Source organism: Ranitomeya imitator, chromosome 7 (genome assembly GCF_032444005.1).
Source record: "Ranitomeya imitator isolate aRanImi1 chromosome 7, aRanImi1.pri, whole genome shotgun sequence".
In the NCBI taxonomy this organism is placed as follows: domain Eukaryota; kingdom Metazoa; phylum Chordata; class Amphibia; order Anura; family Dendrobatidae; genus Ranitomeya; species Ranitomeya imitator.
In genome coordinates this window covers 86,280,897-86,302,630 of record NC_091288.1, presented here as the reverse complement: position 1 = coordinate 86,302,630, position 21,734 = coordinate 86,280,897, and the positions used below count along the sequence as shown (strand labels likewise).

Here is a 21,734-nt window from a genome sequence, read left to right as displayed (position 1 = left end):
CAAAAGGGACAGCGATGATAATGTGTGCAAAACTGTAAAGCGCTGCGGAATATGTTAGCGCTATATAAAAATAAAGATTATTATTATCATTCTTTTCTTCATAGCTCATTGACTTGGGATTGACCACCGTTGCTAGACCTGGATAACATGCATAGCGCTTAAAAGCTGTCCCCTATTGCACTTCTAAGCACTGCTTTGAAGCTGGCCAGGATCGCTGGAGTTCAATGTTGCCATCCTATTCATGACCAGCTTCAGCGCATCACTTACTAGCTAGATAGCAGCAGTGGTCGGTCTAAGTCAACAAGCTGTTAAAAAAAAGAAAAAAAATTTCTTCTAAAGATAAGAACTTTTGCAATTTACTGTGTATTTAAAATTAGTAGCTGTTTTTCCAGACAATCTGGCAATATCCTTCTGAGGATGGGAAAAACCCTTTACTTGGGTTGTCCCAGCTTGAGGTCAAAGTCTGCATTCACTGGACGAGACTGCAGACTTTTAAATCCTCACAGTACTGCGAGTGGCCAGGCACATGACTGTATGTAATTGATTTTCATAATTTCAGCCACATTCCGACTAGAGGTGCCCGGCCTTGCTCAATTCACTTGTATTGAACAAGATCGCGCATGTCTAGTCGGCACATGACCGCATTCATGCAAATGGCATACTTGCTGACACATGACCACTTGGCACCGGAAAATCCTCACAGCATGCACTGTGCTCTCTGAGGTTGCAATAATCTGCAGTAGAGAAAATTACAAAAGAACAACCCAAATAAAATAAAGGCTATATATAAATCAGTATCACAATCATAAATATAGTGATATTAGCTCACCCGGGTGTCTTTTGAGTAAAAAGAAAGTGGAGACCACTTAAACCAAGAACCAAAACCAATCACCAAACCAAAGGATGCACCAGGAAGACCAGACTGGATCAAGATATATTCTTTTATTATTTAATTATCAAGCAGCGATACAATATATAAAAAACTACCGTTAAAAAATATACGATAACAATTTTTTTTGTATGATTGTTTTGTATATTTTTTAACGGTAGTTTTTTATATATTGTATCGCTGCTTGATAGTTAAATAATAAAAGAATATATAATAATCTGCAGTGTCAGAGCGTGGCTGCAGAATTTAATCTGAAGCGTGATCAACCATTTTATGGTGCTCTCATACCACATTTCTTTTGTGCATTACCCAATGCATCATGGAAACAGTACTTACGCCAAGGGAATATCCATTGGTTTCTTTCACCCTATGTAAAATGTCCATTTAGGCTCTTCTATACCTCAGTCTTGGGTCATTCCATGTCAAGTGAACCAATGATTTTTACCACTATATTTTTAATTCTTTTGAGATTTTGTTATTTGGTAATAGTGTCAGAGAACGCAAAATGTGAAGAAAAAAAATTCTAGATTTTTTTTTTTATTGATTTTCAAAGTTCGGAAAAAGTGCGAATTTCGGTGTTGCCTTCCTTTACATTTCTCCCCATAACTCAGGCTAGAAAAAAGATAGAGAAACAAAATAAACACTATTCTACTCAGAACTGTACAGGCTTTCACCAGATATGTCACAAGAGTATCTTTGATAATATTTTACCTATACGAACGCTAGCGCAAAACTTTAAAACGCATTTCCGAAAAAAAAGTTTAATTTAAAAATTTTAAAAACTGCACATGTGCCTGCTATGCTCCTAGCCACATCTGTACCAAAATACAAGCTGGGCTCATATTTTAAAAAATAAAACTATTACAGTGTCAATTCGAAAATCTCGCACTCAGATCTGTTCATCCTGTGGTCTAACAGTGTGGGGTCTATATTTACCAAATAATCCATGATTGTTAGATATTACTGTATTATTTTATTATGTTACAGCTTACAAGCAGGAGAGGACAGAGGAGAAAGCTTTGTTAGGCAACGTTCACATTAGCGTTTCCCGACGCTGCGTCGGGAAACGCTGCGGCAACGCATGCGTCATGCGCCCCTATATTTAACATGGGGGAAGCATGGACATGCGTTGTGCGATGCATGCGTTTTTTTTTTGCCGCAAGCGTTGGGCGCAGAAAATGCAACAAGTTGCATTTTTTTTGCGTCCAAATTTCGGCAAAAAAGGACGCATGCGTCGCAAAATGCAGCGTTTTTGTGTGCGTTTTGGTGCGTTTTTCTTTGCGTTGTGCGTTGCGTCGCCGACGCAGCGGCACACAACGCAAATGTGAACGTAGCCTTAGGGCTGAGAATGACCAGGGGTAGACAGTAAAAATGCAGAGCAGATGACAGGCCAGCAGCTCCAGCCTCCAGAGGCCATATTAGTAGATAAACGTGTGCACAGCATATAATTTGTGGTGCTCAGGTAGGTTCCAACACCTAAATTATGTGTAATAAAACCTGGCACTCAACTTGTACGTGGAAGTAAATTTATTTTCCAGCAACAAAACGTTTCGGTCATCAATTAGACCTTCATCAGTTACATGTAGTGGATGGTGCTTGGAAGGGACCTGCCAGTATAGGCATATAGTGATACACTTCCTTAATGAATATGGAGGGGTGGTCTATATGAGACAGCCGCTTGTGCAAGGCGTGACAGACGCGGTGTCTGCATAAGCCGAGAGGGGGACTTTCAGCCCAAAAAAGTGGGCTAAAAATCTCGGCTTATACTCGAGTATATACGGTATTTATTCTGGCACTTCGGTATTTGTTTTTTGTGTTTCTTTATTGTTGCATATAAATGTTGAATTCAATAAGTTGTCATTTGAAAAGAAAAAGGGAAGAAACTCACACAAACATAAAATCAGAAGATTCAAGGCTTAAAAAAAATAAATAAATAAATACAAATTTGACAGGTCCCAAGTTGACTCCCTGTACAAATATAAACGAGAACACAAGTAACACACATGCATTTTTTCACAATTTTAAAACATACGTTTTTTTTTCACAATTGCGCATCAAAATTTTGAATTTGATTTCTCCAAAACAAAATATCAAGAAACAGTCTTGTGACATATCAAATGAAAGCTGGCACCGTTCTGAGAACAATGATGCCTCTCCCACCTCTTTATCTTAATTATAGCCCGAGATATGATAAAAAAAAGGAAAGCCATACCAGGCCAAAATCCGCACTTTTTCAAAACTTTAAAAATCTGTAAAAAATTAACTGATGAAAAAAATTCTAAACTTTTAATTTGTAATTAACTAAAGTTTTACTTCATAAAAACAAAACAAAAAAAAAATCTAAAGACGTCAGGTAAAAAAAATATTCATATTTGGATCACTTGATATGGAATGACCCTCTATTGTGCTGTTCCATACAGTGGCGTACTGTAAAATATGGAGCCTATGGGCGACTGATGCCTCTGTAGGTATAGTTGCATGCATCAGAGACATCTGTTGGAGGTATACGTCTAATTTCTGATCAATTTATTTTTATACACCTATTTAGTAAATTTAACTTATGTGAACCTATATAATAATACTCAATTCTTCTGTAGGATGAGTTGTCAACAGCGGGGATGGAGGACTCGTTAACTCATCGGTCTCTGGTGTCTTTGTGTGAGGTAGGTATTTGCAGTGTGATTTTGGGGGTTGTGGTGCAGTAAAAGGTGTAGTGCTGGACGGAAGATATATTTCTCCCAGCAGGATAAGTTTTGGCCTGTTATTTTCCTAAGATTGAGGACCTGCAGTGATGTCACGATCACGTGATCAGCCCATGTGATGGGTACCTCACCTGTGAGTGTGGCTATAGACTATGTAATGGAGTTTCTTTTGTTTGGCACATGTTATTCTGGGTGTGGAGCTGGGCTGGAATGAGCCTGAACTGTTTTTCTCTGCCACTTATGCCACAAAGGACGGTGACATGACTGTTAGCAACCCTGGGAATTGCACCTGGTGGAAGCCGCTGACTTGGCAGCTGCTTAGTTAAGCCCGTCCCGTGTAAGGGTGAGTCTGAGACCAGTGGTTCTCCAAGCTGGAGTATGTTTGGTTTTTTCTTATACTTTCTGTCATGGACTGTTTAGTGTCAATAAACCACTGAAGTTTGGACTGTAAGCCTGTGTGTTGCCTCATTACTGCGGCCTTACCACTGCTCACCAGAGCCAATCCCTATATTTTGGTGTTCGAATGCGGGCAGTCGCAGTGAGGCCAGGCTATTTTTGCTTATTTTTACTTTGAACTCCGGCTTATGTCCTGGGTGAAAGGAGTGGCGCAGACCCAGTCGGGGAACTCTGCAGAAATGGAGGCCACAATAAAAGTGCTTGTGGATGCTATGCAACAACAGCAGCAGGCTACGCAGCAGCAGCAGGAAACCAACCAGCTGTTGATACAGCATATCACAGCATCGCAGACAAGAGGAGCTTCACGGGGAATCCATGATGTCCGGAAAGCGGTACGTACAGTGATCCCCTAAATGGAGAAATCTGATGACGTCGAGACATACCTGGAGATGTTTGAGGAAGTGGCTGAGCGGGAGAGACTACCCCGGGACCAGTGGGCAGAAGTCATTGCTCCGTTTCTGGCTCCAGGACCTATGAAAGCCTATCAAGACCTATCCCCCTGAGCAGAGGGAGGACTACGCAGTCGTCAAGGGTGAGATACTAGCACGTCTTGGGGTAAATGTGTTGGTCCGGGCCCAGCAGGTACATCAGTGGGAGTTTGACCCCTCCAAGCCAGCTAGCTCTCACTATTATGACCTGTTGCACTTATTTCAGAAATGGTTGCAGCCTGAGGTACTGTCTCCCATGGCCATGCTGGACCGCATAGTGACTGATAAATTTTGGAGGGGTTTGGCCCACTCCCTCCAATCATGGGTCGGGCAAGCATCCCTTACTAATGCACTCCAGATGTTGGACCTGATAGAACGATATGGGGCAACCAAAGAGCTCCAGGGAGGGACTCCCCGGAAGGTGTCCGGAAGATTCCCTAAATCTCCACCCCTGGCTCGGCGAGCAGAGCCCAGGAAGGCCACTCAAAACTTGTCTGGAGGAGAAAGAGGCCCCATAGTGTGCTGGAGGTACACATGAGAGCTGATTGCCCCCACCTGGCTGAGCCCATGGAGACAAACTTTGGGTATCGCCAATCCCATTATGCTGAACTGATTTGCGCTACAGGCATCCAGGAGGGATCCAATATGGGACATTTGTGTAAGGTGGATGTAGAAGGTACCCCAGCCGTGGCCCTACTGGACTCAGGGAGTCTCGTGACCCTGGTACGAGCCAGTCTGGTTCAGTCCAGTGAGTACACTGGTCGGAAAATTGGGGTGCTATGTATACATGGGGACTTAAAAGACTATCCTACTGCACTAATGGTGATAAACACGCCAGCGGGGAGGCGGTGCCACGAGGTGGGGGTTGTGGTTAACTTACATTATGAATTGATACTTGGTAGAGATTTTCCTTTATTTTCTGTACTTTGGCCAACAGTTGTCTCACCCAGTGGACAACTGCCGACACCGGTGACAACCAGGTTACATTCTCCAGCAGTGGGGCATGAACCTGGTAGCCCAGAGGAAGAAGTGTTGGCGGGAGGGGTGGCCTCCCCTTCGGTGGAGGAGGGGGAAAATTCTCCCATAGAAGTGTTGGCCGGGGATGTGGAAGACTTGCCGCCAGGACCTGAATTGTTATTATCGTGCGATAATTTTTGTACAGTGCAACTCCGAGACGCTACTTTGACTCGGGCCAGGGAAAATGTACTGTTTATTAATGGGGAACCCCAACAACCTAAGGCAGCCACCGAGTTGCCACGCTTTGAGCTAAACCGAGACTTGTTGTATCGAGTTGAGAAAGTACGTGGGGAAATGGTAGAGCAGTTATTGGTACCTCAGGCCTATCGTAGGCTGGTAATGGACCTAGCGCATGCGCATGTACTCGGTGGGCATTTGGGCCAAATGAAAACCCTAGACCGAATTTGGCATCGGTTTTACTGGCTAGGGGTCCATGAAGAAGTTAAACAGTATTGTAATTCCTGTCCTGTGTGCCAGGTAACCAGTCCCCAGCCACACTTTCGGAGTCCTTTAGTGCCTTTACCTATTATAGAGGTGCCTTTCGAAAGAGTGGCCATGGATCTGGTCGGTCCTGTCAATAAGTCAGCAAGTGGGCCCCAACACATCCTAGTAGTTCTAGATTATGCCACCCGGTATCCTGAGGCTATTCCGCGGCGCCACACGTCAGCTAAGCTCATAGCAAAGGAACTCATGGGAATGTTTTCTAGGGTGGGGATTCTGCAAGAGATTTTAACAGACCAAGGAACCCCCTTTATGTAAAAAAATATGAAAGCGCTCGGCTGCTTGTTAAATGTCAAACAGTTGCGCACCTCAGTTTATCATCCCAAACAGATAGGCTGGTAGAAAGATTCAATAAGACGCTAAAGAGCATGCTAAAAAAAAAACGTTTCTAAAGATGGGAAGGATTGGGATCTTTTACTCCCATATTTGTTGTTTGCAGTACGGGAGGTGCCGCAGGCATCTACGGGGTTCTCGCCCTTTGAATTATTGTATGGCCGACATCCCCGGGGCTTACTTGATATAGCCAAAGAGGCTTGGGAAAACCAACCAACCCCCCACAAGTGTAATAGAGCATGTTGCAAAAATGCAGGAAAGGATGGAGACAATCCTACCATTGGTCCGGGAACATATGGAAGCAGCACAACGATCTCGGGTAAGAACCTTTAGTCCTGGTGATCGGGTATTGGTACTTGTACCCACAGTGGACAGCAAATTTCTGGCAATGTGGCAAGGGCCCTATGAGATTATGGAGAAGGTGGGACCGGTAGACTATAAGGTACACCAACCAGGTCGGAGGAAGCCAGAGCAGATTTATCATATTAATTTGCTTAAACTGTGGAAAGACAGAGACCACCTTGGCGGGGATAGTCCGCTGCCTGCATTTTTTGTAGAGAAGGCTCCATTACCGCTGAGTGAGTCAGAAGAAGCCTTGTTCGTAGTCAAAATACCAGATACTTTGTCTCCTAAACAGGTTCAGGAGGTCCGGGAGTTTGTTAGCCGAAATACGGACGTTTTCTCAGAGATCCCTGGACGTACCTCCATAGTCCAACATGACATTGTTACGGAGCCACAGGCCAAAATCCGATTAAAGCCATATCGGGTGCCTGAGGCCCGGCGACAAGCCATATCACGGGAGGTGGAAAATGTTACAATTAGGGGTCATAGAAGAGTCGCAAAGTGACTGGGCCAGTCCAATAGTCCTAATACCTAAGCCTGATGTGAAGCTAAGATTCTGTAATGATTTCAGAAAACTTAATGAAGTTTCAAAATTTGATGCTTACCCCATGCCCCGGGTGGATGAGTTGATAGAGCGGTTTGGGCAGGCACGTTATTCTTCAAGCCTTGACCTTACAAAAGGGTATTGGCAGGTGCCCCTAACAGAGGCAGCTAAGGAAAAAACGGCCATTGTAACGCCCGAAGGGCTGTTTCAGTATAAGGTATTACCCTTTGGTTTGCATGGCGCGCCGGCGACGTTCCAACGGCTAATGGATATTGTTCTCCGTCCCCATCGCCGTTATGCCTTAGCCTATCTGGATGATATTGTTGTGTACAGTGCAGACTGGGAAAGTCACATACCCAAGGTACAGGCGGTTATAGATTCCCTCCGACAAGCAGGGCTAACAGCCAATCCAAAGAAGTGTTCCATAGGGTTGGAGGAAGCTCGGTACTTAGGTTATGTCATCGGGAGAGGGGTCCTTAAGCCCCAAATAAACAAAGTGGAGGCAATTCAGAACTGGCCCCGTCCCCTCACAACAAAGCAGGTAAAAGCCTTTTTAGGCTTAGTGGGATATTACAGGCGATCTGTTCCCAACTTTGCAACGTTGTCCGCGCCTTTAACAGACTGCTTGAAAGGGAGGAAGTCTGTGATGGTCCAATGGAATGATCAGATAGAAGAGGCCTTTGTAAAGTTAAAATCAGTACTGTGTGGTACACCCGTTCTGATTACACACGATTTTCAAAAGCGAGTTCATCGTGCCAACCGATGCCTCTGAGATAGATCTTCGTGCCGTGTTGTCTCAAGAAATTAATGGAGAAGAGCATCCCGTTAGTTTCCGGAGCCGGAAGCTTACCTCAGCCGAAAGCAGGTACAGTATTGTGGAGAGAGAGTGCCTGGCCATTAAATGGGCACTTGAGTCTCTTTGCTATTATTTGCTGGGGAGAAAATTTAGCTTGGTGACAGACCACTCCCCTCTTACATGGATGAGTCAAGCTAAGGAGAGAAATGCACGAGTCACCAGGTGGTTTCTGTCCCTGCAAAATTTTAAATTTTCAGTATAACATCAGGCAGCCAGGCTGCAGGGGAATGCATATGCCCTGTCAAGAATCCACTGTATTTCTTGTGTCCACCCCCATAGGGTTGAACAAAGGGGGGAGTTATGTGGTGCAGTAAAAGGTGTAGTTCTGGACAGAAGATATATTTCTCCCAGCAGGATAAGTTTTGGCCTGTTATTTTCCTAAAGGTACCGTCACACTGAACGATATCGCTAGCAATCCGTGACGTTGCAGCGTCCTGCCTAGCGATATCGTTCAGTTTGACACGCAGCAGCGATCAGGATCCTGCTGTGATGTCGTTGGTCGCTGCAGAAAGTCCAGCACTTTATTTCGTCGCTGGACTCCCTGCAGACATCGCTGAATTGGCGTGTGTGACGCCGATTCAGCGATGTCTTCACTGGTAACCAGGGTAAACATCGGGTTACTAAGCGCAGGGCCGCGCTTAGTAACCCGATGTTTACCCTGGTTACCAGCGTAAAAGTAAAAAAAAAACAAAAAACACTACATACTTACCTTCCGCTGTCTGTCCCCGGCGCTGTGCTTCTCTGTACTGGTTGTGAGCGCCGGCCAGCCGGAAAGCAGAGCGGTGACGTCACCGCTGTGCTTTCCGGCCACTGTGCTCACAGTCAGTGCAGGAAAGCACAGCACAGAGGACAGACAGCGGAAGGTAAGTATGTAGTGTTTGTTTTTTTAACTTTTACGATGGTAACCAGGGTAAACATCGGGTTACTAAGCACGGCCCTGCGCTTAGTAACCCGATGTTTACCCTGGTTACCGGCATCGTTGGTCGCTGGAGAGCGGTCTGTGTGACAGCTCTCCAGCGACCAAACAGCGACGCTGCAGCGATCGACATCATTGTCGGTATCGCTGCAACGTCGCTGAGTGTGAAGGTACCTTAAGATTGAGGACCTGCAGCGATGTCACAATCACGTGATCAGCCCATGTGATGGGTACCTCACCTGTGAGTGTGGCTATAGACTATGTAATGGAGTTTCTTTTGTTTGGCACATGTTATTCTGGGTGTGGAGCTGGGCTGGAATGAGCCTGAACTGTTTTTCTCTGCCACTTATGCCACAAAGGACGGTGACATGACTGTTAGCAACCCTGGGAATTGCACCTGGCGGAAGCCGCTGACTTGGCAGCTGCTTAGTTAAGCCCGTCCCGTGTAAGGGTGAGCCTGAGACCAGTGGTTCTCCAAGCTGGAGTATGTTTGGTTTTTTCTCTTACTTTCAGTCATGGACTGTTTAGTGTCAATAAACCACTGAAGTTTGGACTGTAAGCCTGTGTGTTGCCTCATTACTGCGGCCCTACCACTGCTCACCCAGCCAATCCCTACAGGGTTTACAGGAGATATCGAAGATCTTGTCACCAACTGACTAAATCTTGGTTCTGATCTTTGCAGTCACTGACAGAACTCCAGGAGCAATCCAAGACCGCAAAGGAGAAGCTGAAGTCTTATCTGGACTTGGCTCCTGTAAGTAATGTTTTCTATTTACTGACTTCTCCATCAATTTACTTGATAATGACCAAATGCTGTAAAATTAGAGCACTTGGTCCTGGGTTTTTATTGCACACTTTTGTAAATTTTTGCAGTGCCAGATTAAATCGTCTACAATCTAAGAGGAGTAGGTCGGGTTCCCAGCTAAACAGAAGATAGAAGCGGTTAATTGCCAATTCTGTCTTTCGCTGTATACTTAGCGATAACTGAGCGCTATGCAGTGAAGAGAAGCATTCGCGCTGCCGAGGCTTCTTCCGGTACCCTGTGATTGAATTGTTACTGGGTGTCAGCAAACATAACTGTTGTGTCCTAGCACACAAATTGGATATATACATGACTAATAATCTGGAGAGTTGATTCAACAGGTTATTTGATGATAAATGTGAACAGTAAAGCATTAAACGAAACCAAAAATTGAGTCAAGAGGGGGGAAAGATACATCTGAGAAAATTAAACGAGAGCTGTCACCAGGTCAAAGTGGCTCTTATTTTATTCCTGCAGCTCTTTCTATTCTGTATTTTACGTTTTAAAAATCTGCCATTTAGTGCAAATTTTTATGGCTTTTACTAAGGGTGCATGGCTCACATGGTTCTTCTGGGGTGTGCCTTTAGGCTGCATTGCACTATTACCTTATGAGTCACAGCCCCCTGGGTGAAGACCATAACAATTAGCACAAAATAAAAAGTCCCATATCTCTGGAACCGTGTGTCGGATTTATAAAAAGAGGAAAAGGAACTTGGGAACAGCAGGGGTGTCAAATAAGTGTAAACATTGGCCACTTTGTGCCTGGTGACCGCTCCTCTTTAAGGCCCCGTCACACATAGCGACGCTTGAGCGATTCCGACAACGATACGACCTGTCAGGGATCGCTCAAGCGTCGCTATGTGGTCGCTGGTGAGATGTCAAACAGTGAGATCTCACCAACGACGCAGCAGCGATGCGGCGACCTGTAGCGACCTGTACAACGATGCTATTTCATGACGATTCAATGGGACGTCCTGTCAGCGAGGTCGTTGGTAAGGTGTCAAACACAGCGATGTGTGCTACCCAGCGGGACCTCAACGATCAAAAAATGGTCCAGGCCATTCCGACACGACCAGCGATCTCACAGCAGGGGCCTGGTCGCTGCTACGTGTCACACATAGCGAGATCGCTACTGAGATCGCTGTTGCGTCACAAAACTTGTGACTCAGCAGCGATCTCGCTGTGTGTGACGGGGGCTTTAGGGATGATCGAATAGCTTCAGATAAGAGCTTATCTGAATAGCTATAGCACTTCCCGAATAGCTGCATCGGTAACGCAGAGGCAGATACCTGGATCGCTCCTGATGATCAGCTGTTTGGCACCTCAGCAGCATGTGTCGCAGCTGTGTGACAGTCACAACACATGCATGGAGAATCTGTCTATTGAGCTCTCCATGCATGTGTTGTGACAGTCACACAGCCGCGACACATGCTGCTGAGGTGCCAAACAGCTGATCATCGAGAGCGCTCCAGGTATCTGGATTACAGATGCAGCTATTCGGGAAGTATTATAGCTATTCGGATAAGCTCTTATCTGAAGCTATTCGATCATCCCTACTCCTCTTAAATTGTTTGGTGCTAGGATTTTTTTTTCTACTCAAATATTGAAAATAAAAAGTTCTATTTTAGCGTTATTTATTTATTTTTTTTTCTGTTCAGATTTAACACCAAATAACCTGGGAATTTAATTCAAAGGTTATTACAGTCACATGGATACCCAATATGTCTGTTAGGAGCCAGGAGCTCTGCTGTGCCGACACGCATCATTTGATCGCTTGGTCTGATTTGTCCCTTATACAGCCACAGCTGTAAAGTTAAGACTGCTAAAGTGCAGATGGGCAAAAATAATTTAGCTCTATTGACTTTCAGAAGCTGTCAATCACAATTCCATCCCACCCACATTCAGCTTCAGAGGGCAACGCAGTGGTGCCCTTTGAATTGATTCACCATCGCTACTGCTACACTGTTGTCTCACCTGACTTCTGCTGTTACAGAATCCATCTCTGGTGAAAGTGAAGATCGAAGAAGCAAAGAGAGAGCTTGTAAGTAATAATAATGTTATCCATGTTGGAAAGCTTCCTCAACAGACAGATATGAGCAGCCAAGTGATGACATGACAAGTCACATTTTTAATAGTCTATATAGGCTTAAAGGTGTTTCTTAAAAGTTGGTTATTCCCCTATCTATATGATGGGATTTAATTTGCTGATCGCTTGTGGTCCGACCTCTTGGCGTCCCACCAGTCATGATAAAGGGGCTCTGCAGCTCCTCTCACTTAATTTTCTATGGAGCAATGGCAGCGAACCGCAAATGGCTATTTCTGTTAGTTGTGTTGACAAATAATCTGGATCACTTGTGAAAATCCTTTAAATTAGACGAACTGAAAAATATCAAAGCACTGACCGTCACTTCCAAACAGAAATCAGGTGTGTACAGGTGCTTACCAAGAGTAGCCATTTCCTTATATAACTAAGAAAATAAAACTTCACTCTAGCATGCAAACATGAAATATATGAAATGTGAATTGCATTACTGCTCTTGAAAATATGAAAAATTGAGAATACTTAGTGCATAAATTCGCCATTCATGTGTATCCGGCAGCCACAATAAGGCGATTCTTGTTGCTGGGATCTATCTTATTATTTGTTGGTCATATATGGAGATGGTTACTCTCAGCACCAGTACGCACCTGTTTTCTTTTTAGGAAGTGTCAGTCTTTTCATATTTGTATACATAGGCTCTCTGACTTGGCACTCCACCCCGCAGCATCTGGTGGTTTTAGTTACAGCAGGATCCTACCTTCCCATATAAATGTAGGCTATCAGCCCATGAGAGGCATACCTGCTGGATAGGTCCAAGCAGAGAGAATCGCCTTATCATGGCTGCCGGGTACACATGAATTGGCCAATTTATGCGCAAAGTATTCTCAATTTTTCATACACTGTGCAGAATTATTAGACAAGTTGTATTTTAGAGGATTATTTTTATTATTGATCAACACCTATGTTCTCAATCAACCCTAAAGACTCATAAATATCAAAGCTTAATATTTTTTCTTAGGAGGATATCTGTTTGTGTAGGTAACTATTACTGTGCAGAATTATTAGGCAACTTGATAAAAACCAAATATATTCCCATCTCACTTGTTTATTTTCACCAGGTAAACCAATATCACTGCACAAAATTTAGAAATAAACATTTCTCACATGCAGAAACAAAACCCCCAAAAATTAGTGACCACTATAGCCACCTTTCTTTATGATGACACTCAACAGCCTTCCATCCATAGATTCTGTCAGTTGCTTGATCTGTTTACGATCAACATTGCGTGCCGCAGCCACCACAGCCTCCCAGACACTGTTCCGAGAGGTGGACTGTTTTCCCTCCCTGTAGATCTCACATTTTATGAGGGACCACAGGTTCTCTATGGGGTTCAGATCAGGTGAACAAGGGGGCCATGTCATTATTTTTTCTTCTTTGAGACCTTTACTGGCCAGCCACACTGTGGAGTAGTTTGAGGCATGTGATGGAGCATGTTTTTCTTGAACGATCCCGACTTCTTCCTGTACCACTGCTTGAAGAAGTTGTTTTCTGGAAACTGGCAGTAGGTCTGGGAGTTGAGCTTCACTCCATCCTGAACCCGAAAAGGTCCCGCAAGTTCATCTTTGATACCAGCCCATACCAGTACCCACCTCCACCTTGCTGGCATCTGAGTCCGAGTGGGGCTCTCTGCCCTTTACTGATCCAGCCTTTGGCCCATCAAGTCACTCTCATTTCATCAGTCCATAAAACCTTTGAAAAGTCAGTCAAGATATTTCTTTGCCCAGTCTTGACATTTTATCTTATGTTTCTCGTTCAAAGGTGGTCGTTTTTCAGCCTTCCTTACCTTGGCCATGTCCCTGAGTATCGCATACCTTCTGCTTTTTGTTACTCCATTAACGTTGCAGCTCTGAAATATGGCAAATGACATCTTGGCAGCTTCACGCTTGATTTTCCTCAATTCATGGGCAGTTATTTTGCGCCTTTTTTGCCCAACCCGCTTCTTGCGACCCTGTTGGCTATTTGCCATGAAACACTTGATTGTTCGGTGATCACGCTTCAAAAGTTTGGCAATTTCAAGACTGCTGCATCCTTCTGCAAGACATCTCACAATTTTGGACTTTTCAGAGCCCGTCAAATCTCTCTTCTGACCCATTTTGCCAAAGGAAAGAAAGTTGCCTAATAATTAAGCACACCTTGTATACGGTGTTGATGTCATTAGACAACACCCCTCCTCATTACAGAGATGCACATCACCTGATTTACTTAATTGGTAGTTGGCTCTCAGGCCTGAACAGCTTGGAGTAGGACAACATGTATAAAAAGTATCATGTGATCAAAATACAACTTGCCTAATAATTCTGCACACAGTGTATGTTCAAGAGCAGTAATGCAATTCACATTTCATGTTCGCATGCAATAGCGCTACATAGTGCTACTATATTTTATTAATACAATTGAAAAAAGCATTCCTTTATCAACAAGATAAATGTTGGATTAGGGCTTGACCTCCGTTTCCCATTCTTTCTCTCCAGTATGGCTGCAGTTTGGGACTGTGGCTGATAATGTGTACAATCGTTTAACAATGAAGATGATAAAATCACAAGATGTACTTATTTGTGCCTGGCATCCAGCTGAAAAGGGATATATGATCGGAATATTGGGAGGATTAATCCGTCTGTCACTCAGTTGCTCTTACCCAAATATTAATACTGATGCCTTTCCCAGTGATGAAGATTGGCAGATGGACAAAAAGGATTTCCTTACAATTCCTTTCAGCTGGATGCCAGTCACAGCTCCCTATATATTCTTGTGCTGCTAGTAGTTGCATGGTAACAGATATTATCTATAGGTGCATTACAATGTGCCTCTGATAATTCTTTGTTTTATGGGGACCTGAAGTTCATTTTATCTACATATTTAGTGCAGAATCTAGTTTTCATCTCTTATCCAACTACCAAAAATCGCTTTATTTTTTTGCATGCATATAAATATCTTTATTCTAGAAAGCGACTGAGGATGAGCTGAACACCAAGGTGGACATGATGGAGTTTGTGTTACCAGATCAGAAGAGACGACAGACATAACCTTCTAACGTGAGAAGATAACGGCACACTCGTGGTCAGGTGTAGATGTGGGTCCGGTGACCTCTGATTGCAGGCATCACCAATTTTCCAGCAGTCTGAGACCGTTACAAGCTGCCATTGGAAGAGGAAGGGGAGGAGGCAGCAGTGTAAATGAGTCCTCCAACTTTAGTGGGTAAACCTCGAAGTGTCGGCCATTGTTATACACAAATATGGAGGTTCTTGTCTTTTGGGTAAATCAGATGGATAAAGGATTGTTTCTACTCTAGAAGATTGTATATTATGTAATATTGTTTGTGATGTGTATTAAATTGCATTGAAACCAGTTTTATACATAGTTTTTATCCTTAGACAGCAACGGACCCTGAATTGATGACAAGAGAAGTCACAGTTTTAATAGTCTATAAAAGTATAAAGTTGGTTATGCACGTAATTGGGGTAAAAAAGGGTTTGCTGGTGACATTTTTTTTCTGTCAATGAAGCAGAGAATAAATGTTGGGTTGGGGTTTGAACCCTGTCTCCCATTGTTTCTCATCAGTATGGCTGTGGTAACATAATGACTGGCTTGCAGCTGAAAAGGACATAGGAGAAGAGCACTGGGGGGAGTCGCCTGACTGTCACTTCGTTGCTCTCACCCAATTGTTTCTGCTGAGACCATTCATTTTGATGCTAACTGGCTGAGGATTTCTGTACAATTCTCCTCCTCTACAGTCCTTTTTCATCTGTATGCCCATCATGGCTTAAAAGGACCAATTTAGGTGGATTAGATTTTTTTTTTCTTGGAGTGGTCATTATGCCCCAAAAGTTCAATTTTGGTTTCATCAGACCACAGAACAGGTCTCCAGAAATTAAGGTCTTTGTTCCTGTGTGCATTTGCAAACATTAACCTGGCTTGTTTGTTTCTTTTGGAGTAATGGCTTCTTTCTGGCAGAGTGGCCTTTAAGCCCACGTTGATACAGTACCCGTTTCACTGTGGATGTTGACACAATCTTACCAGCTTCTGCCATCATGTTCACAAGGTCTTTTGCTTTTGTCCTTGGGTTGATATGCACATGTCGTACCAAAGCACGTTCATCTCTGGGACACAGAACCCGTCTCCTTCCTGAGTGTTATGATGGCTGGACATTCCCATATTGTTTGTACTTGAATATAGTTGTTTGTACAGATGAACGAGGCACCTTCAGATATCTTGAAATTGTACCCGAGGATGAGCCAGACTTGTGCACGTCCACAATTCTCTTCCTGATATCTTGGTTGATTTCTTTCCCATGATGCTACACAAAGAAGCAATGTGTTTCAGGTGTGCATTGAAATACATCCACAGGTGTGTCTCTAACTCAGATGTTGCCCTAAAGAAAATATCAGAAGCTTCCAAACACGACATCCTCATATGGGCAGTCCAGAATTGTTTAACCCCTTCATGATCCAGCCTATTTTGACCTTAAAGACCTTGCCGTTTTTTGCAATTCTGACCAGTGTCCCTTTATGAGGTAATAACTCAGGAACGCTTCAACGGATCCTAGCGGTTCTGAGATTGTTTTTTCGTGACATATTGGGCTTCATGTTAGTGGTAAATTTAGGTCAATAAATTCTGCGTTTATTTGTGATAAAAACGGAAATTTGGCGAAAATTTTGAAAATTTCGCAATTTTCACATTTTGAATTTTTATTCTGTTAAACCAGAGAGATATGTGACACAAAATAGTTAATAAATAACATTTCCCACATGTTTACTTTACATCAGCACAATTTTGGAAACAAAATTTTTTTTTGTTAGGAAGTTATAAGGGTTAAAATTTGACCAGCGATTTGTCATTTTTACAACGAAATTTACAAAACCATTTTTTTTAGGGACCACCTCACATTTGAAGTCAGTTTGAGGGGTCTATATGGCTGAAAATACCCAAAAGTGACACCATTCTAAAAACTGCACCCCTCAAGGTACTCAAAACCACATTCAAGAAGTTTATTAACCCTTCAGGTGCTTCACAGCAGCAGAAGCAACATGGAAGGAAAAAATGAACATTTAACTTTTTAGTCACAAAAATTATCTTTTAGCAACAATTTTTTTATTTTCCCAATGGTAAAAGGAGAAACTGAACCACGAAAGTTGTTGTCCAATTTGTCCTGAGTACGCTGATACCTCATATGTGGGGGTAAACCACTGTTTGGGCGCACGGCAGGGCTTGGAAGGGAAGGAGCGCCATTTGACTTTTTGAATCAAAAATTGGCTCCACTCTTTAGCGGACACCATGTCACGTTTGGAGAGCCCCCGTGTGCCTAAAAATTGGAGCTCCCCCACAAGTGACCCCATTTTGGAAACTAGACGCCCCAAGGAACTTATCTAGATGCATAGTGAGCACTTTGAACCCCCAGGTGCTTCACAAATTGATCCGTAAAAATGAAAAAGTACTTTTTTTTCACAAAAAAATTCTTTTAGCCTCAATTTTTTCATTTTCACATGGGCAACAGGATAAAATTGATCCTAAAATGTGTTGGGCAATTTCTCCTGAGTACACCAATACCTCACATGTGGGGGTAAACCACTGTTTGGGCACATGGTAAGGCTCGGTAGGGAAGGAGCGCCATTTGACTTTTTGAATGAAAAATTATTTCCATCGTTAGCGGACACCATGTCGCGTTTGGATAGCTCCTGTGTGCCTAAACATTGGCGCTCCCCCACAAGTGACCCCATTTTGGAAACTAGACCCCCCAAGGAACTTATTTAGATGCCTAGTGAGCACTTTAAACCCTCAGGTGCTTCACAAATTGATCTGTAAAAATGAAAAAGTACTTTTTTTTCACAAAAAAATTCTTTTCGCCTCAATTTTTTCATTTTCACATGGGCAGTAGGATAAAATGGATCATAAAATTTGTTGGGCAATTTCTCCCGAGTACGTCGATACCTCATATGTGGGGGTAAACCACTGTTTGGGCACTCGGCAGGGCTCGGAAGGGAAGGCGCGCCATTTGACTTTTTGAATGGAAAATTAGCTCCAATTGTTAGCGGACACCATGTCGCGTTTGGAGAGCCCCTGTGTGCCTAAACATTGGAGCTCCCCCACAAGTGACCCCATTTTGGAAACTAGACCCCCCAAGGAACTTATCTAGATGCATATTGAGCACTTTAAACCCCCAGGTGCTTCACAGAAGTTTAAAACGCAGAGCCATGAAAATAAAAAATAATTTTTCTTTCCTCAAAAATGATTTTTTAGCCTGGAATTTCCTATTTTGCCAAGGATAATAGGAGAAATTGGACCCCAAATATTGTTGTCCAGTTTGTCCTGAGTACGCTGATACCCCATATGTGGGGGTAAACCACTGTTTGGGCGCACGGCAGGGCTCGGAAGGGATGGCACGCCATTTGGCTTTTTAAATGGAAAATTAGCTCCAATCATTAGCGGACACCATGTCACGTTTGGAGAGCCCCTGTGTGGCTAAACATTGGAGATCCCCCAGAAATGACACCATTTTGGAAACTAGACCCCCAAAGGAACTAATCTAGATGTGTGGTGAGGACTTTGAACCCCCAAGTGCTTCACAGAAGTTATAACGCAGAGCCATGAAAATAAAAAAAAAAAAATTATTTTCTCAAAAATGATCTTTTAGCCTGCAATTTTTTATTTTCCCAGGGGTAACAGGAGAAATTTGACCCCAAAAGTTGTTGTCCAGTTTCTCCTGAGTACGCTGATACCCCATATGTGGGGGTAAACCACTGTTTGGGCACACGTCGGGGCTCAGAAGGGAAGTAGTGACTTTTGAAATGCAGACTTTGATGGAATGGTCTGCGGGTGTCACGTTGCGTTTGCAGAGCCCCTGGTGTGCCTAAACAGTAGAAACCCCCACAAGTTACCCCATTTTAGAAACTAGACCCCCCAAGGAACTTATCTAGATATGTGGTGAGCACTTTGAACCCCCAAGTGCTTCACAGACGTTTACAACGCAGAGCCGTGAAAATAAAAAATCATTTTTCTTTCCTCAAAAATGATGTTTTAGCAAGCATTTTTTTAGATTCACAAGGGTAACAGGAGAAATTGGACCCCAGTAATTGTTGCGCAGTTTGTCCTGAGTATGCTGGTACCCCATATGTGGGGGAAACCACTGTTTGGGCACACGTCAGGGCTCGGAAGTGAGGGAGCACCATTTGACTTTTTGAATACGAGATTGGCTGGAATCAATGGTGGCGCCATGTTGCGTTTGGAGACCCCTGATGTGCCTAAACAGTGGTAACCCCTCAATTCTAACTCCAATACTAACCCCAACACACCTCTAACCCTAATCCCAACTGTAGCCATAACCCTAATCACAACCCTAACCACAACCCTAATTCCAACCCTAAGGCTATGTGCCCACGTTGCGGATTCATGTGAGATATTTCCGCACCATTTTTGAAAAATCCGCGGGTAAAAGGCACTGCGTTTTACCTGCGGATTTTCCGCGGATTTCCAGTGTTTTTTGTGCGGATTTCACCTGCGGATTCCTATTGAGGAACAGGTGTAAAACGCTGCAGAATCCGCACAAAGAATTGACATGCTGCGGAAAATACAACGCAGCGTTTCCGCGTGGTATTTTCCGCACCATGGGAACAGCGGATTTGGTTTTTCATATGTTTACATGGTACTGTAAACCTGATGGAACACTGCAGCGAATCCGCAGCCAAATCCGCACCGTGTGCACATAGCCTAATTCTAAAGGTATGTGCACACGCTGCGGAAAACGCTGCGGATCCGCAGCAGTTTCCCATGAGTTTACAGTTCAATGTAAACCTACGGGAAACAAAAATCGCTATGCTGCGGAAAAACTGCACGGAAACGCAGCGGTTTACATTCCGCAGCATGTCACTTCTTTGTGCGGATTCCGCAGCGGTTTTACAACTGCTCCAATAGAAAATCGCAGTTGTAAAACCGCAGTGAAATGCGCAGAAAAAAACGCGGTAAATCCACCATAAATCCGCAGCGGTTTAGCACTGCGGATTTATCAAATCCGCAGCGGAAAAATCCGCAGAGGACCAGAATACGTGTGCACATACCGAAACCCTAACCCTACCCCTAACCCTAACCCTATTCTAACATTAGTGGAAAAAAAAAATTTCTTTATTTTTTTTATTGTCCCTACCTATGGGGGTGACAAAGGGGGGGGGGGGGGGTCATTTATTATTTTTTTTATTTTGATCACTGAGATATAATCTATCTCAGTGATCAAAATGCATTTTGGAACGAATCTGCCGGCCGGCAGATTCGGCGGGCGCACTGCGTATGCGCCCGCCATTTTGGAAGATGGCGGCGCCCAGGGAGAAGACGGACGGTACCCCGGCTGGATCGGTAAGTATGATGGGGTTGGGGGGGACCACGGGTGGGGGGAATCGTAGCGCGGGAGGGGTGGAACGGAGCACGGGGGGCGTGGAACGGAGCACCGGGGGGGTGGATCGGAGTGTAGGGGGGGTGATTGGAGCACGGGGGGGTGATTGGAGCACGGGGGGGAGCGGACAAGAGCACGGGGGGGAGCGGAGCACTGGACGGAGGGGAGCCGGAGCAGTGTACCGGCCAGATCGGAGGGCTGGGGGGGCGATCGGAGGGGTGGGGTGGGGGCACACTAGTATTTCCAGCCATGGCCGATGATATTTCAGCATCGGCCATGGCTGGATTGTAATATTTCACCCGTTATAATAGGTGAAATATTACAAATCGCTCTGATTGGCAGTTTCACTTTCAACAGCCAATCAGAGCGATCGTAGCCACGAGGGGGTGAAGCCACCCCCCCTGGGCTAAACTATCACTCCCCCTGTCCCTGCAGATCGGGTGAAATGGGAGTTAACCCTTTCACCCGATCTGCAGGGACGCGATCTTTCCATGACGCCGCATAGGCGTCATGGGTCGGATTGGCACCGACTTTCGTCGGGAAGGGGTTAAAAACATAGTAATCTTAATGTATGAAAACTTTCTCTCTATTTCGAGAAAAACATACATACGTCTTTTTTTTAAATTATGCTTGTATAGGTTTATGTACATTTTATTTTGTCATTATATACTTATTTTACCCATAATCTAGCTAGTCTGCTGCAAGACATGGACACAAAAGCCACTAGGCATAGCATGTTAAGTCTCGTCTGACGAAGGAAACAGTTTTCTGAAACACGGAAGGGCAAGGACTGGCAGATCACACAGTCTTCCATGAACTGTGTGACATCGACATGTTGATGTACCTGTGGCCACATTAACTTGTTTTTTTGCGTTCAAATGTAACAAGGTGGCAGTCGCAGGCGAGTCTACTTAAAGCAACAGTCCACAAACACCCCGACCCTTTGCACATGAAACACAGACAGGACAGATGCAGCCCCAAATGAGTTACCTCTCGGGATCAGGAATCGGGATCCAGGAACACAGTTATAATCCAAGAGAGAAACTATTTTTAGGATAAATGAGGTACAAAAGGTAGTTGCAGAAAATATGGTAAAACTTCCTGCTTTTGCCCTATTACTCTTCACCACCATGTCAGCGGTAGCAATAGTGACAGTCCAGTGACAGTTCCCAGTCCAACTTCTGAGTGCTGATAGTTCATAGCAGTAAGTACTTGTGTATGAGCGAGCACCATCAAATCTTACAATATATCACCATATGCATACCAACAAACAGTATAATACAACAAGAACAACAAGCGTATGCACAGAAATTGGGATCACCACAACATGTTATAGCAATATAATAAATCTTTTATTCAGAGAACAACGTGAACAAAACATTTAAAAACATCTAAAAACAAAAAGGACATAAAGGGTCCATGAATACAATATATATCATAAATACTACAAATACGCCAATATCCCACAC

General features: G+C 43.9%; 1 protein-coding gene across 1 annotated transcript in view; it reads left to right on the top strand.

The window, feature by feature from the left end:
• Positions 1–15,233, top strand: part of HAUS1 (HAUS augmin like complex subunit 1) — a 111,622-nt gene extending 96,389 nt beyond the window's left edge. The window contains exons 6-9 of the mRNA XM_069733575.1: positions 3,487–3,552; positions 9,667–9,738; positions 11,780–11,827; positions 14,831–15,233. Of these exons, the coding sequence (XP_069589676.1) occupies positions 3,487–3,552; positions 9,667–9,738; positions 11,780–11,827; positions 14,831–14,911 (267 nt within the window). The 3' untranslated portion in view covers positions 14,912–15,233. The remainder of the gene's footprint in view (positions 1–3,486; positions 3,553–9,666; positions 9,739–11,779; positions 11,828–14,830) is intronic.
• The last annotated feature ends 6,501 nt before the right edge of the window (positions 15,234–21,734 follow it).